At 42.6% G+C, this 18691-nt stretch overlaps 1 protein-coding gene across 3 annotated transcripts in view; it reads right to left on the minus strand.

Moving 5' to 3' along the window:
* acads (acyl-CoA dehydrogenase short chain) overlaps positions 1–18691 on the minus strand; it is a 210794-nt gene that overhangs the window by 28664 nt on the left and 163439 nt on the right. For all 3 annotated transcript variants that reach the window (XM_043715933.1, XM_043715934.1, XM_043715936.1), the window contains exon 8: positions 13862–13957. In XM_043715933.1, the coding sequence (XP_043571868.1) occupies positions 13862–13957 (96 nt within the window). The remainder of the gene's footprint in view (positions 1–13861; positions 13958–18691) is intronic.

Genomic DNA, 18691 nt, shown 5'->3' on the forward strand with positions numbered 1-18691 from the left:
CTCTGTTGTGTCAGAATTACCTTTCAGGAGGAACTCCTATGACTCGAAACAACTAATAAAGGTTATGACAGCTGTAAAGAGAGGACAGGTAGGGAGGTGGGCAACTACACAGACAACATCACTTTAACTGAAACAAGAGCAGGTATTGTTGAGTGATGTGCCATGCAGCTGCCTCCTGAGCACTGAGCTGGGTCTGACAGAGGAACAATTAGACAAGGGGAGTGTGCATACAGCTGTGTGCTGGAACTGGGCACACAGCCAGAGCAGATGGTTGTTCAAAGCTACATCTTAAAAAAAAGCCGTGAACTGAAGACAGTTACTTAGATCATTTTCTATTTGAATAACGACTGACTTAATGAGTTATCGATCACTGTGTTTGCTCTGTGGCATGCAAACTGGTTCTTCAGTGTCACAGGAAGAATTGTTGCCTTGTGGCATCTAATTCTCAAATGGGTCCAGAAATGCTTTTTTATCCATCAGCTCGTATGTCAAATTTCAACTTTCCATGTTTCAGCACAGTCTAAACCTGAATTAACTCAAGCGTTCTGCTTCCCTCTTAAACTTAGCATAAGAAATAGGAACAGGAGTAGGCCATTCATCCTTCCAAATCCACTCAGGCATTCAATGTGACCATGGTCATTCCTTCTCAAAAAGCATTTTCATCAATTATCCATATGTCCTTTTATTCTTTAATATGTAGAAATTTATCAATTTCAGTCATGACCATAGTCAGTCACTAAGGCTCTGCAGCTCTCTGGGGCAGAACATTTCCAAGAACTACCAGTCTCTGAATGAAGGAACTCCCCCTAATCTCAGAATGAAATGGCCTGTCCCCTATTCTCAGTCAGTGGTTTCTACCCACCTCCCCCACCTATTCCAGGGTAAATGCAGAAAGGATAATCCTGACAACTGGGGAATTTAGAACCGGGGGTCACAGTCTAAGGATGAGGGACAGACCATTCAGGACTGAGATGAGGAGAGATTTCTTTACCCATAGAGTGATGAACCTGTGGAGTGCTCTGCCACAGAAAGGGGTTGAGGCTGAAACAATGAATGTTTTCAAGAAGGAGTTAGAAATAGTTCTTAGTGTTAAAGGGATGAAAGGATGTGGGGAGAAAGTGACAACAGGGACTGAGGTGAATAATCAAAGGGCCGAATGGCCTGTTTCTATTCTCTGTTTCCACGTTTCTCCACGTTGGGTTCTGCCTGCAAATGCCTTTGCCCAGTTAGCTTCCCCTTGCAATGTCTCTGCATCCTCGTCAGAACTCTCACTTCCAGTTTTGTGTCATCTGCAAATTTGAGAATATTACAATTAACCCCAGATCCAAATCATTTATTTAGGTTGTGAATAGCTAGGGAGTGAGCACTGATCTGTCCGGCACCTCATTAGTCACAGCCTTCAACCTAAAGATGATCGTTTAATTCCTAATTCTGTTTTCTATCTGTTAAATAGTTCTCAATCGATGTTAGTAAATTCACCATCCCTTGTACCCTAGTTTTATTTACTAACCTCTTGTATGGAACCTTATTAAAAGCTTTCTGAAAATCTAAATACACTACATTCACTGGTTCTTCATTATCTATTCTGCTACTTACATCCTGACAAATCCCATGAAGGTTTGTTAATTGGGATGTGTCTTCCATAAATTCATGCTCGCACTGCCCAATGCTACTCTTAATTCCTAGTGTCCTATTATCACATCCTTTATCATTGATTTTAGAACTTTCTCTACGACTGATGTTAGGCTAGTAGGAATGTGGTTTCCCATTTTCTCTCTCCCTCCTAAAAGAGTGCCGTTACATTGACAATTTCCAATCTGCAGAAAGCATTCCAGAGTCTATTGAATTTTGAAAGATGATCAACTTCTATCTATACAGCCACCTCTTTCAACTTATTTCAGAATGTAATAAAGGACCTTAATTTCCCAGTGTAATGCACCGATAAAGTATAACATTGGAATTTAAATTACTCTATTCACATAAACCTGACAAATACTCTGCATTTGTTATCAGATTGAATCTACTGAAGAGGAAATTCACATCCTAACCATCCAAATGGACTTAATAGTTTGTTGATAGGTTAAAAATTCAGAAATTTTCCAGCATCTATTTGGTATACAAAGCCAAAGTCAATCATTGTCATACACAGTCAATTCTTACTTCTGGTAATTTTTAACTACCAGTTATATTAACAGTTTCAGAATTTGGGCTGAAAGTCTGTTGATTTGTTTACTTCCCAAATGGGTAACCTCCTTCAACCCGACAACACCCTTCCTTTAATTTTGGCCTCTCGCATATCCCCAATTTTTATTGCTTACCATTGGTAGCCATGTCTTCAGTAGCTCAGATTTTACCTCCCTAATCCTCTCCCTGTTACTTTAAACCGCTGATTAAAGTCTACCTCTATGGCCCTCTCCCATCTAATAGATTCATAGAGCTATACAGCATGGAATCAAACCCTTCAGCTATCTTGTCTATGCCAACCAGATATCCTAAACTGATCCAGTCTCATTTACTAACATTTGGCCCATATCCTTCTAAACCCTTCCTATTCATTATACCCACCAAGATGCCTTTTAAACATTGTAATTGTACCAGTCTCCACCACTTCCTCTGGCAACTCACACAGCCCTCTGCATGAAAAAGTTGTCGCTCATGTTCCTTTAAAATCTTTCCCCTCTCACCTTAAACCTAAGCCGTCTAATTTGGACTCCCCTACACTGGAAAAAAGACTTTGGCTATTGACCCTATCCATGCTCATGATTTATCAACTTCTATAAGTCATCCCTCAACCTCTGACGCTTCAGGGAAAAAATGCCCCAGCCTATTCAGCCTCTCCCTATTGCGCAATATCTCCAATCCTGGCAACATTTCTTTATATAACTCCATGCCAAATCTTCTTTGATAATCCTCATTTGAAGTGCCATGGGATTTTAAAATGTCAAAGATGCTATTTAAACACAAGTAGCTGTCATTGTTGCTGCATGTATCCCAAATAGAAATTATCCTCAAAATATGTGCATTAGTTTACCTGAATGATTTTGGCACGAGATTTCAGATTTCATATATTTTCAACATTTGGAAAGGAGATATAAACATTTTGTTCCCTACTTTTGTTCCCTTCAATTTATCAAGTCCAGAAAATCCTGCAACTGTGCTTTTAATGAAGTATTTCACATTATGTCAAATGATATTTTTTCCAATATTATAGTGCTGCTTAAAAATCACACATTTTATCAAAAATTTTTACCTTGTGCACAAGAAATACCAAAGTAAAAGGAAAACAACATTTGTACTGAATGGGAGGAGAGTATTGATTGGTTGGAAGTGAACCCTTATTGTTGGAGACATTGCCATGCTACATGTGATTCTGCAATTGGACAACATTTGGTACATGATCCTGAGTGTGTACAAAATTATACTAATTGCTAATGTTAGGATTATCAGTCAAATTTAGAGCATGGTCCACTTGCATGTACTAAAAGCTTCATGTATTAGCTCACAGGGTCTTCTTCCTTTCAGACAGAAAGAACTTGTACACGCACTACATCTGTTTCAACTCTGTCCAGACCCCTGATGTGGTCACCTATAGTAACCTGAACAGTCAGGTTTCAGTGCAACTAAAGAAATGACAGCCATTCTCCAGCTCATTTCTCAGAGCAATGCTTTGACCAATCAGAATCAAACCATCTTGTTTTGAAAGTTAAACAAATTTTGGCACTTAACTGTTATACTCATCATTAACTGGTGCATTCTCCATGACAATCATAGTTCACTTACCAACCAATAAGCACTCCCCTCTCATTCATTATAAATGTGATCTTCTGTTTAATTTGGTATTTCTTTTAAATTGCCCTATAAGTACACGACAAAAAGTTTCTGCAAAATGTGTCTTTTCAACAGGCCTTTAAAAAAGTACACAGTCAGTATGCTTTGCACATTCTGGAAGGTAAAATCACATTGTTTTTGTTTTGGGAAATGAAGATCAGCATGTGCATGAAGTAACAGTGTGTGAACACAGGGAGAGTGACCACAATTTCGTGAGATTTCGTATTATTTTGGGAAAGGACAGAAATAAATCAGGAGTAAATGTTTATAACTTGGAGAAGGCAAATTTTGCAAAATATATAAGTGATTTTGCTGAGGCAGACTTGACAGGACTGCTAAAGGATAAATCAGTGGTAAACCAGCAGAAGGCACTAAAAAGCAAGATCCTTGAAGCACAAAGCAGACATGTCCTCTCCAAAAATAACAATGGTACTGCCAAATCTGGACACCCGTGGTTGTTTCGAAAAATGCAGGGGAACATTAAACAGTAAAAAGAAACCTTACATAGTCACAAAAACAAACCCAGTACTATAGATTACCTAGAGAAGTATTAAAAGGATCGTGTAACTAAAGGAATAAAGTAATCAAAGAGAGGATGTGAAAAATTGTTAGCAAACAAGATAAAAGAAAACTGTGGTGAATGGAACCAGATGGATCAAATTGTTTTTGAGATCCATGAGTGAAATTGTTAATCTGGACCAATCAGGGAGTCCTGGCTGACAGATATAAACAAGGCATTGCCACAGGGAGTGGAGTGCTTATTTCCCCCTCCAACTCTATTTTGATTTAGTCCATACCCTCCCCTTCACTGATTTGATCACACAGCACTGCCCTTTGATGTGAAGGGCACTGCTTGTCACTGGCCACTCGGGTGTTTTCCTATCTTCCTGGTGATGGAAATTGAATAAAAGATTCGTGCACTTTGTGTCTCTCACTGCATTTCACACCTGCACACACACACCATGGGTGCTGGGGAAAAAAATAAGCACTACTGCAGTTAGACGGTAGTGTGGGGGTTAAACAAAAAGAAAAAGGAAAAAAAAACAGAGATTTGGCCACTCAGGTGAAAAAAAAAGAAAAATAAAAAATAAATAAATAGGAGATTACCCTCCCCTAAAAAAAATAAACAAGGCATTCAGAATCTCCTCACTTTGGGGGACTGACTCTGAGCTGGCCGGCCACAGCCAGTGTACTGTGCACAAGTAAATAAAGGGGGTCTTGGTGACGGGATACCGACCTCTGTGCAGTTATTTCAAAAACCCAAAGATACTTTAGCAGTGTATAAAGAGCAAAAGGATAGCTAAGGAAAAAGGTGGGACTTATCAGAGATGAAGAAGGGAGCTTGTGTTAAGATGCAGAGGATATGGGAAAAACTTTTAATGATATTTTCGTGTCTGTGTTACACAGAAAAGGGATGATGTTGATTTGGGATTCCAAGAGGATCAATGTGAAATATTGGACAAAATAATCATATTGAGAGAGGATTGGAATTCCTGAAAGTGGGTAAGTCGTCGGTGCCAGATGGATTGTTCCCAAAAATGTTGAAGGAGATCAGGGAAGAAATACCAGAGTATCTGAGGAGGTGAGCTGCCAAAGGACTGGAGGAATGCAAATGCGGTTCCTTTGTTTCAAAAGGATACAAAGGAAATGCCTAACAATTAGAAGCTTGTTAGCCTTACTTTAGTGATGGACAAATTGTTAGAATCATTCCAGATAAGATCTCTCTTAGAAATGCATGGATAGTCAGTATGGCTTTGTTAAGGGAAGGTCATGCCTTACAAATTTGATTGAATTCTTTGAGGAAGTGACATGGAGGATTGGTGAGGGTACTGTAGTGAATGCTGTCTAGATGGATTTTAGTTAGGCATTGACAAGGTCCCATGTGGCAGACTTGTCAAAAAAGTAAAAGCTCAGGAGATACAGTGTAATGTGTTAAATTGGATCCAATGTTGACTTAGTAATAGGAAGCAAGGGGTAATGGCCAATGCCTCCCTTGCAAATGAAAAGCTGTTTCAAGTGGTGTTCTGCAGGGCTGGATGTTGGGACCCCAGCTGTTTGTTTTCTACAAAAACAACTTGGACATGAGCGTAGAGCGCACAATTGGGAGATCTGCAGACAACACAAAAAGTGGCCATGTAGTTGATAGTGTAGAAGGTAGCTGTAAGCTCCAGTATAATATAGATGGGCCAGTGGAATGGGCAGGCAAGTGGCAGATGGAGCTCAACACTGGAGGTAATGCATTTGTGGAGGTCAAACAGTAAAAGGGAATACACCATAGATGGGAATATACTGAGTTATCAGGACAGGCTGAATGTGTTAGGGTTTTGTTCTCCTGCGGTATCGGAGGCTGAGGGGTGACCTTTTAGAGGGTGAATGGTGGAGTTGACTTAATGGGCTGCATGGCCTAATTCTGTTCCTATATCTTATCTTTTATCAGCAACACTGAAATTATGTACTAACAAACAAATATTGTTGTTGCCAAATTACAGCTAAACACAGACACTCTACCGATATATCCAATTATTTGCTTTGAAATTATGGGTCTTATACTGGGAAAGCCAACCTATTTCAAATAGAAATTTCTTATCTGTAGTATGTCAGCTGAAAGAGAAATAAACTGTCTCTGGCAGCAATGTGTGAGCAGTAATGGAATTTGCAGAAACAGCTTGCTTTCAATCATGTCTTGCCACGTTACAAATTTCAAACTGATGGTTTATTCTCTTCTAGCACCAAGTGTTTCGATATTATTGTAAGCAGAGGCAATCAGTAACAATTCAATACATGAGAAACATTCAGACTTTCCATTTTGGAAAATATTTTCTGTGTACTATATAATTGCAGCTATGGTTCTGTGGAATGCAGCATTGCAGCTTTGAAGGTTGTTATTTCAGAAATATAAATTACATTCTTGCTTCAAAATAGATTCCCAGTTGCCTAAATGACAGTAACGACACTATTTTTGTAAATGAGAAAAAATGATACTCTGAGCGATATTTATTACCCATGATTGAGAACTTTGAGCTAAGAAAATATATCATGCCAGACTACACTTGATTGATAGTCTTGCTTCATACCAGACATGCTCTTAACTCTTTCCACTTCTCTCCTGCTGAAACAGACAGTCCTCTTGTATCACAAGTCGCCATATTTCATGTATAAATGACAGCTGGGTATCCAAGGGCACCATAGTAAAGACCTATTCTGTCAGCATTCAAGGTCAATACACAGATAATTTAAACCAAGGACCTTGAGCAGGATCCCAGTTAATTTAACCACGGAATGGTATAGCACAGAAGGGAGCCATTTGGCTCATTGGGTTCACATTGTCTCTTTGTAACAGCCACTCAGCTAGTCCCATTCCCTCTCCCAACAGCCATGCAAACCTTTCCAGGTAACTATCCAAACTCCCTTTGATTGATTCTGCAGTCACACACTCTCAGGCAATGCACTTCGGATTCAAAACACTTGTGTTAAAAATATTTTTCCTTATATCAAATCTGGTTATCTGCCAGTCAATTTAAATCAATATTTTGTTGTTTTCAGCCCTCCTATCAAAGGGAATAGGTTCTCCTTATCAACTCTGTCTGGACCCCTTGTGGTCACTTATGATGATCTGAACTGTTATGTCCAGATTTTTACTCTTGAGAGAGGTACAGAGAGTTGAGAGAACTTCTGGCTCAATGGAGCCTGAAATAACTCTACAGAGGCAGGTATCCTGCCACCAAGTCCCCCTTTACTTACACCTTGACACTGATCCAACTCCCTCATATGGCAACTTTCAGAGTGTCAGGATATCTGACACTCCCTTGTTTTTTAATCTGTCAGCCAGAGCTCCCTGATTGGAATCAGATTATCAGTCTGGTGTAGGGAAATGTGGAAATACTGGATTACTGATCAGGATAGGTGACCCCAGAATAAATGAGGAGGTTGCTGGGTGTAGAAATGGGCTGGGCAGACTGCCTGCCTCTAGGATAAGGCACTGCGTACAAACTTTAAAAATAAAGAATTAAAAAAAAATGAAAAATCCATGCAGCCCTCAAACTGTCCCACACTTCTATGTCCCACCCATGCCAGAAAGTGCCACCTCATGCGCTCACTCACCCAAAGGTCTTCCATATCTACTATGCCAAGCTACAGCCCCTCCAGGGCGGTATGGTGGCTCAGTGGTTAGCACTGCTGCCTCACAGTACCAGAGACCTCAGTTCGATGACAACCTCCGTCGACTGTCTGTGTGGAGTTTGCACATTCTCCTCATGTCAGTGTCGGTTTCCTCCGGGTGCTCCTGGCTTCCTCCCACAGTCCAAGGATGTGCAGGTTAGGTGGATTGGCCATGCTAAATTGCCCCTAGTGTCCAGGGATGTGCTGGTTAGGTGTATTAGTCATGAGAAATGTGGGTTACAGGGATAGGGTAGGCGGATGGGTCTAGGTGGTATGCTCTTCAGACGGTCGGTGTGGATTTGATGGGTTGAATGGCCTGCTTCCACTTTGTAGAGATTCTATGGTTCAAACCCCGCTTGACCTCCAATTTAAAGAAAAGGGGTGAACAACTTGCATTACATCAGGGGCCTCCGTTCCAGAAGATCCCAGGCTCAAGGCTGCTACTTCATGGGACAGACCAATGCTAAACATAGAGCAAACAGCTGTGATCAGCCTCTGATACAGACTTTTAAGTACAACTTTAACCCTTGCAATGCTGATTTCAACTTTGGAGCTTCCTACACATAACTGGTTATTCTGTTTAATATTTTTGAGGGAAGACCACACTTGGAAACACAAAGTACTCCTTTTGGTAAGGTACTTAACTCGTCACCACTCCTTCCCCCATCCGCCATATCAAATACATACTCACATGTCTATCTCTACATAGGGCTTGTGATGCAGGATTAGGCTGCTGTATGGTCAGTTCACATGAACTGGTACATGGGCTTCGGGGATCCTGGGAATACATTTCGCTAAGGCCAATGTCAAGGTGAGAATAACGTCAATTGACTGTTATTGTTTGTGTTTTCTAGTGTGGTCTTACCTCAAAAGTATCAACTAGAATAACCAGTTATATGTAGGAAGGTCCAAAGTTGAATTCAGCATTAGGAGGGTTAAAGTTGTACTTCGAGGAGAAAGTGAGGTCTGCAGATGCTGGAGATCAAAGTTGAAACTTTATTGCTGGAACAGCACAGCAGGTCAGGCAGCATCCAGGGAACAGGAGATTCGACGTTTCGGGCACAGGCCCTTCTTCAGGAATGAGCAGAGAGTGTTCAGCAGGAGAAGATAAAAGGTAGGGAGGAGGGACTTGGAGGAGGGGAGTTGGAAATGTGATAGGTGGAAAGAGGTCAAGGTGAGGGTGATAGGTCGGAGTAGGACGGAGGCGGAGAGGTCAAGAAGAAGACTACAGGTCAGGAAGGCCTCCTCTATATTGGGGAGACAGGCCGCCTACTTGCGGAGCGATTCAGAGAGCACCTCTGGGCCACCCGGACAAACCAACCCAAACAACCTATGGCACAGCATTTCAACTCCCCCTAACCTGTGGCACAGCATTTCAACTCCCCCTCCCACTCCACCGAGGATATGCAGGTCATTGGACTCATCCACCGCCAAACCACAACAACCCGACGGTCGGAGGAGGAGCGTCTTATCTTCCGACTGGGAACCCTCCAACCGCAGGGGATGAACTTGGACTTCACCAGTTTCTTCATCCCCCCTCCCCCCACCTTGTCTCAGCCGGATCCTTCCAGCCCGGCGCCGCCTTCCTGACCTGCAGTCTTCTTGTTGACCTCTCCGCCTCCATCCTACTTCGACCTATCACCCTCACCTTGACCTCTTTCCACCTATCACATTTCCAACTCCCCTCCTCCAAGTCCCTCCTCCCTACCTTTTATCTTCTCCCGCTGAACACTCTCTGCTCATTCCTGAAGAAGGGCCTGTGCCCGAAACGTCGAATCTCCTGTTCCCTGGATGCTGCCTGACCTGCTGTGCTGTTCCAGCAATAAAGTTTCAACTTAAAGTTGTACTTACAAGTCTTTATCAGAGGTTGATCACAGCTGTTTGCTCTATGTTTAGCATTGGCCTTGATGTTTGCAAGTTGTTCACCCCTTTTTTTTTAATTGGAAGTCAAGGGAGGTTTGAATCATAGGATTTCTACAGTGTGGATCTGTTCCCACTTAGTGCCAATTCATGTCCATCAAAGCCTCCTGTCACCACCTTTTGCCCTTATATCGACTGTGCCAAATCTCCTAGTGTGCACCATCAGTGAAAATCCAAGCCAAAGTTGGCAGGAATAGGAAAGGGTTTGGGGGAATATGGGCCAGGCGCAGGCGGGTGGGACTGGTTTAGTTCGGAATTATGCTCAGCATGGACTGGTTGGACCGAAGGGTCTGTATGACTATGACTGGAATGTCAGGGAAACCCTCTATTCTGTGCTTACCTGCCATGCTTAGTTAAGCACTTCCCAACAAAGATTTACCCTCTATTGTGACTGGAGCACCAACACTGGATGACATTTTTTTCCTCTTTAGGCGAATGAAAGAAAGACCTGTATGTTACATAAAACTTTTCACAAGGTCAGGATTTCTCAAAGCCACTTACAAGCGATATTTCTGAACCGAGGTCAAAGTGTAACAAATGCAGCAAGTAATTTGCACACAACCAGCAGTGGAAAAGAATGACCAGATATTCTGCTTTAGGTGTTAGCTGATAGGTACAAATGGCCAGGACACCAGGAGGATTCCACCACTTCTCTTCAAATAGTGGCAAGGGATCTTTTTACATCCACCCAAGAGGCTAACAGGAGCTTGCTTAACACCTCATCTAAAAGACAGCATCACCTACAGTACAGCATTGCCTCAACAGACGCTGTGCTACTAACCCAACCGAATCTATTAACTCAGCACAGGCCTGACCAGGGACAAAACCTGAATTTGCACACACTGCACAACAAAATACCCCACCAGGGATAAATGCTAAATCATGTAATTTATAGCAAATAAGGCCATTCAGCCAACTGTGTTGGTCAGACTCTTTTAGAGTTGACTGCTTCCTACACATCAGCTATTTTCCAAAACCCTGAAAATTAAATTTCTCCAAATACTGTTCAATTGCTTTTTGAAGGTGTCTGTTCTTTCAGGCAGTGCTTGCTAGGACGGGGGGAGTGTGAAATTATTTCTCCCCTAGTTCTTTTACCAATCATTTTTAAGCTGTAGAACTTGGGGACGAGTGGCAGAGTGGTTGATGAGGTGCCTTCGAGAAAGAAAGCGAAGGTTGGAAATCAAGGATAGGTGTTCCAAGTGGCTGAAAATGGGAAGTGATGTTCCACAAGGATCAGTGTGGAGAATAAAGCTCTTCACAATTTATGTTAATGAATTGGACCTTGAAATCAAAAACATGATTTATAAATTTGCTGATGTCATCAAATTGGTGGAATGGGGGTGGGATAGTTAATAATAATGTAGAAAGGCAACAAATTACAGAAGGATGTCACAGTTACTGAACATCTCTGAATGGGTTGACTAGAAAAATAGGTTAAATTTTTTAAAAATTAAAGCAGATTTGTTGCCTTCTTGTGGCACTGTGGTAATGTCCCAACCTCTAGATCAGGAAGCCTGGGAGCCCCGGATTCAAGTTGCCAGAGGTGTGGAACAGCATTGCTGAACTGGTTGATTAGAAAAATAGGTTAAAGCAGACTTGTTGGGACCTTCTTGTGGTGCAGTAGATAGTGTCCCTGCCTCTGGACTGGGAAGTCTGCTCTAGAGGGATGCTCAAGTCCCCTCTGCTCTAGAGGGTGCAATTACCCAAGTTATGTTAAACTTGTTTCAAAGGTGGGCTAGACTGCACCAAAGATCACAGTGTGCAGTGGCTGAATTACAAAAAAGATAAAAAGACTGGAGAGTGTGAACCAAAGGCTTATACAAGTGATGTGATGAAATGCAAGACTTTACATATTAGGAATGGATTGGCAAGCTGGATCTCTTTTCTATTGAAAAAGGTGACAGGTCCTTTAACAGAGTTCTTTAAGATTATGAAAGGTTTTGATAGAATGGATATAATGTTTTCTCTTGAGGGTAAGTGCATTGCTAGAAGCCATCAATATTAGTGAGTGATGAGTTCAATGAACTTGGTTCAACAGTACCAGAGAGAAGAGGAAATTGGCCAAGCATATGAAAGAGAGGCAACACAAGGTTATAATGATAGATTTTAGCTTAGGAATGATGGGCAGAGGATTGAATGGAGCATTGTACTGATATGAACTGACCAAATGGCCTTATGCAGTGCTGTATAAACCTATGTAATTGTGCAGAAATCTATGATCTCTGGTTACAGACCCATTACCAAGGAGACAGCTTCTCCGTTTTTGCTCTATTCAACACCTTGTAATTTTGAACATCTCTATCATGTCTGACTTATCCTTTGCTTCTCTAACATTTGCCAGTGTCCCCACACAAATGATGACCCTCATCCTTGATATAATTGTACACAATATCCAGCTGAGGCTTAACTAGTGATTTGTAAGGGTTTGCATGACTTCTTTGTTTTCATGTTCAAAGCCTTTGTTTACAAGGCTAAGTATTCCATGTAATAAAAATAGAAAGTGCTGGAGAAATCAGAGAAGTTCTGAAGAAGGGTTATATTTGGATGTGAAACATTAACTGTGTTTCTCCACTGATATTGCCAGACCTGTTGAGTTTCTCCAGCATTCTCTTATTTTATTTTAGATTCCCAGAACCTACAGTATTTTATTAATATTCTATGCAATTGCTTAACTGTTTCATTGAGTTACCCTGTCACCTTCACGGATTTATAAATAAGCACCTTCAGGTCTCTCTGTTCTTGGCACCTCTCTCAAACTGTATCATTCACACTATACTGTCTTTTCATGCTGTTTCATCATCAAGACTAACAGCTAATCAGCAACCCATTTCAAGCTGAATAAAGTGGTGCTCCCTACCACACTTTGGCTTCTTGCAACCAGGTCTGATGAGTGCAAGACAAAAAGCTTTGACTTTGTGGTGTGTGCGTCACACCACAAAGTCAAAGAGGGCAGGTAAGAGTCAACCACATTGCTGTGGGTCTGGAGTCACATGTGGGCCAGACCAGGTAAGGATGGCAGTTTCCTTCCCTGAAGGACATTAATGAACCAGATGGGTTTTTCTAACAATCGACAATAGATTCATGGTTATCATTAGACTCCTATTTCCAGATTTTATTTGTTGAATTCAAATACTATTAGCTGCTGTGGCTGGATCTGAATCTGGATGCCCTGGACATCACCTGGGTTTCTGGATTAACAGTCAAGATTAGAGTGGTGCTGGAAAAGCACGGCAGGTCAAGCAGCATCCGAGGAGCAGGAAAATCAACGTCGATTTTCCTGCTCCTCGGATGCTGCCTGACCTGCTGTGCTTTTCCAGCACCACTCTAATCCTGACTGATCTCCAGCATCTGCAGTACCCACTTTTCGCCTTTCTGGATTAACAGTCCAGCGACAATACCACAAGGCCATCACCTCACCAACAAACAATATTTTATGTGAATTAATCATATGCATTTATATTTTGCTCATCGTGGTAGATTCCTTTGTTGCAGCCAGGACAGAAATTTTGGAATTCTCTTCCGATAAGGTTGGAGAATGGGTCTTTAAATTTATTCAAGGTTATGTTAGACAGATCCTTGACAGACAAAGGGAGTACTGGGTTATGGGTGCAGAAAGGAAAGTGGAGCTGAGACCACAACCAGATCAGCTATGATCTTTCTGAATGGTAGAGCAGGCTTGAAAGGTCAAACTCCTGCTCTTAATACTTTTGATACACAATCATCCCAACAAAACAGACTTAATATTTAAAAAAGTTTCAAAGGAGACAACTGATCTGGGCTCAGCATGCAGCAACAGATCTAAGGAATTTATCTATCAAAAGACATTTAACAACCTTGCTGTTCCAATTACAAGCATACAGCCATGAAAACTGACAGTGTGCGCCTAAAAGAAAGAGTGATTTCAAACATCAAAGCCTTATCTTGATATACAAGAAAAACTCTAAACTTTCATTACCTTTATATATGATTTTCCATTATCCTTCAGCATGGCTGCTCTCCAGGTTAACAAGCGAGCACTCTCTAGTGCCAGGCCCATATCAGCCAGTTTGAGCTATAAACAAACAAAACATCACTCGTACCAATTCTTCTAAATTATTACTTGTTTACAAGTTCAAAGGTATACATTATGGATCAACATTGTACTTTTAGCAGTAGAATGCTACTTTTCCAGATCAGGATAGGATTCGATATTAGAATTTCAGTTATTCCACCATTCAGACAAATTACAAGCTGCTGCCTTGGCCAACAGATGATAATACTGACAGATAGTGGAGGAAATTCTCAATGTAACATTATTGTTTGCAGTGTAGAAGCACTCATGTGGACCATTATACATGTTTCAACTCCTTGGTAGACCTACCCAATTAGTCCCACTCTCTGCTCTTTCTCTGTAACCTAAAGTAGATTTGTTTCTTCAATTTGAAATCTCTTTTGAATGTTTCAACCGTTTCTGCTCCTACCTCTTCTTCATTCCAACTCACTGTATTAGCAAAGGAAAGTCCTAAAGTCACCTATGGTTCTTTTGAATATCACCTTAAATCTGTGTGGTCTGATTACCAACCTTTCTGGCATAGGAGACAGATTTTCATTATTAATCTTTCAAAAACATTTATGACTTTGAACAAATACAAACCATCTTTTAACCTTATCTGCTTGAATACCACACCAGCTTCTCCAGTCCTTCCATTTGCCTTGTAGTCACTAGCAAGATTCTAGCTGACCGTTCCTGCACCTGTTACCAGGATGTTGCCTGGAATGGAGAATAGGTCGTACGAGGATAGGTTGAGAGTGCTAGGCCTTTTCTCGTTGGAATGGCGAAGGATGAGGGGTGACTTGATAAAGGTTTATAAGATGATCAGAGGAATAGATAGAGTAGACAGTCAGAAACTTTTTCCCCGGGTGCAACAGAGTGTTACAAGGGGACATAAATTTAAGGTGCAGAGTGGAAGGTATAGGGGAGATGTCAGGGGTGGGTTCTTTACCCAGAGAGTGGTGGGGGCAAGGAATGCGCTGCCTCTGGGAGTGGTAGAGTCAGAATCTTTGGTGACCTTTAAGCGGCAATTGGATAGGTACATGGATGAGTGCTTAAGCTAGGACAAATGTTCGGCACAACATCGTGGGCCGAAGGGCCTGTTCTGTGCTGTATTGTTCTATGTTCTAAGTCCGAGATACCCTTCCTGAAATGTGGTGTCCAGGATTGAACACAGTACTTTACCTGAGACCTGTAAGTGCTTAATAAAGATTTGGCAGACCAGTTGTTTTTGTATTCACTGCCTCTATCATTAAAGATAGGAATTCTATATGCTTTTTCAATAGCCTTGTAAACTTGTCATACCACCTTCTAAGATTTGTCTACATACACCCTTAGAACTCTCTCTTCCCAGACCCAATTTAAATTGTTAACATTTAGTTTATAATGCTTCTCCTCATCCTTCACTTTCCTGGTTAAATTTATTCTGCCTTGTCTCTCCCAATTCCATTACAGACAAAAAGAATGCAATTGCTGGAATCCAAGGTAGACAAGCAGGAGGCTGGAAGAACATAGCAAGCCAGGCAGCATCAGGAGGTGGAGAAGTCAATGTTTCGGGTATGTAACACTTCTTCAGGACAGAGGGTGGGTGTAAGGGGAGCTGCAGGCAAAGGGGGTGGCGGGGGCAGGGTGGTGAAGTGGGGATGGGTGAAGACAGGTAGGGGATACGACCTGGTTGGTCAATGGGAGGAATTAATCCGGTAGGTGGCAGGGAGGAGAGGAAGGGAGGGGAGGGGCTGGGAAGGGAGTTGGGGGATGGGAATGGAGGTTATTTGAAATTGGAGAACTCAATGTTGAGTCCTCTGGGCTGTAGGCTGCCCAGGCAGAAAGTGAGATGTTGTTCCTCCAGTTTACGGTTTGGTTCATTGTGGCAATGGAGGAGGCCAAGGATGGTCATGACAGAAAGGGAGTGGGAAGGGGAATTAAAATGGGCAGTGACTAGGAAATCTGGTTGGCCCCTGCAGGCCCAGCTGAGATGCGAACCATTCCCTAAGTTTCCATTTGGTCTCCCCGATGTAGAGAAGACCAGATTGGGAGCACCGGACTCAGTAAACTAGGTTGGAGAAAGGGAAGGGAGGTGTCTGAGATGAACCAAGTGAATTTGAGGGTGGGGTGAAATTTGTGGGCGAAGGCAATTCATTGACTTCACCCACAACTTCCACTCTGCCCTCAATTCACTTGGTCCGTCTTAAACATCTCCCTCCTCTTTCTTGACCTCTCCATTTCCATCTCTGGCAATAGCATCCAGTGGGATGTTTACTATAAACTCACACATTCTCACAATGACCTGACTACACCTCCTCCCACCAAGTATCCTGCAAGAACTCCATCCCCTTCTCCCAATTCCTCCTTCTCCGCCGCATCTGCGAGGACGAGGAGAATTCCACTCCCAAGCATCCCAGGTGTCCACCTATTTTGAACAACGTGCTTCTCCCGGCTCTGTCATCCACACAGCCCTCTGAAGCACCATCTCCATTCCCTGTTCTACTGCCCTAAATCACACCAAGTGCAATAAAGACAGAGTCCCCCTTGTCCTCATCTACAACCTCAGAAGTCTCTGTATCCAGCGCATCATCTTTAAACACTACCACCAACTCCGAGACCTCACCACCAAGAACATCTTTCCCTTGCCACCCCTCTCTGCCTTCTGCAAGGACCATTCCCTCTGTCAATCCTTGGTTTGCCCCACCCTCCCCACTAACCCCCCCCCAAACTCCCAGGTACCCCTGCAACTGGAAAAGATGAAAAACCTGCTTGTACACCAACTCCCCTCACTCCATCCAGGGCCCAAATAGTCCTACCAGGTGAAACAGAGATTCATCTGCCTCTCCTCCAACCTAGTTTACTGCATCAGGTGATCCTGATGTGGTCTTCTCTACATCAGAGAGACCGAACGTATACTTAGGGAACAGTTCACCACGCATCTCAGCCGGACCTGCAAGGGGCCTGCCAGACCTCCCAATCACTGCTCATTTTAATTTTCCTTCCCACTCCCTTTCTGATGTGACTATCCTTGGCCTCCTCCATTACCACAATGAACCAAACTGCAAATTCGAAGAACAACACCTCACCTTCCGCCTGGGCAGCCTACAACCTGTGAGGACTCAACATTGAGTTCTCCAATTCCAAATAATCTCCCTTCCCATCCCCTGACTCCCTTCCCAGCCCTTCCCCCTCCCTTTTACTTACCAGATTCATTCCTCCCATTGACCAACCAGGTCATACTCTCCCCTTGTCTTCACCTATCACCACCTCACCAACCTTCCCCTGTAGCTCCCCTTACACCCACCCCGTCTTGAAGAAGGGTTACACCTGAAACATCGACCTACCCACCTACTGATGCCACCTGGCCTTCCGAGTTCTTCTAGCCTCCTGCTTGTCTATCTTGTTAAAAGAGAAAAAGTATAACATAGCTAAGATAAGTGGGAAAACTGAGGACTGGGAAGCTTTTAAAGAGCAACAGAGGATTACTAAGAAGGAAATACGCAGAGGAAAAATGAGGTACGAAGGTAAACTGGCCAAGAATATTAAGGAGGATAGTAAAAGCTTTTTTAGGTATGTGCAAGGCAAAAAATGGTTAGGACAAAAATTGGGCCCCTTGAAGACAGAAACAGGGGAATATATTACTAGAAACAAAGAAATGGCAGAGGAATTAAAAGGGTACTTCAGATCTGTGTTCACTGGGGAAGACACAAGCAATCTCCCTGAGGTAACAGTGGCTGAAGGACCTGAACTTAAGGGAATTTATATTGACCAGGATTTGGTGTTGGAGAAGCTGTTAGGTCTGAAGATTGATAAGTCTCCGGGGCCTGATGGTCTACATCCCAGGGTACTGAAGGAGATGGCTCGGGAAATCGTGGATGCGTTGGTGATTATTTTCCAGAGTCCAATAGATTCGGGGTCAGTTCCTGAGGATTGGAGGGTGGCTAATGTTATACCACTTTTTAAGAAAGGTGGGAGAGAGAAAGCAGAAAATTATAGACCAGTTAGTCTGACCTAAGTGGTGGGAAAGATGCTGGAGTCTATTATAAAGGATAGTAGTAACAGGATAGGACAGAGTCAGCATGGATTTATGAAAAGGAAATCATGCTTGACTAATCTTCTTGAATTTTTTGAGGATGTAACAATGAAGTTGGACGAGGGAAATCCAGCAGATGTAGTGTACCTGGACTTTCAGAAAGCTTTTGAAAAAGTCCCACACAGGAGGTTAGTGAGCAAAATTAGGGCATATGGTATTGGCGGCAAAGTACTAACTTGGATTGAAAGTTGGTTGGCTGATAGGAAACAAAGAGTAGTGATAAACGGTTCCATTTTGGAATGGCAGGCAGTGACCAGTGGGGTACCGCAAGGATCCGTGCTGGGACCACAGCTTTTTACAATATATGTTAATGATATAGAAGATGGTATCAGCAATAACATCAGCAAATTTGCTGATGATACAAAGCTGGGTGGCAGGGTGAAAAGTGATGAGGATGTTAAGAGATTACAGGGTGACCTGGACAAGTTAGGGGAGTGGGCAGATGCATGGCAGATGCAGCTTATTGTGGATAAATTAGATTAGATTAGATTACTTACAGTGTGGAAACAGGCCCTTCGGCCAAACAAGTCCACACCGACCCGCCGAAGCGTAACCCACCCATACCCCTACATTTACCCCTTACCTAACACTATGGGCAATTTAGCACGGCCAATTCACCTAACCTGCACATCTTTTGGACTGTGGGAGGAAACCGGAGCACCCGGAGGAAACCCACG

This window comes from Chiloscyllium plagiosum, chromosome 25 (genome assembly GCF_004010195.1).
Source record: "Chiloscyllium plagiosum isolate BGI_BamShark_2017 chromosome 25, ASM401019v2, whole genome shotgun sequence".
NCBI classification, from domain to species: Eukaryota; Metazoa; Chordata; class Chondrichthyes; order Orectolobiformes; family Hemiscylliidae; genus Chiloscyllium; species Chiloscyllium plagiosum.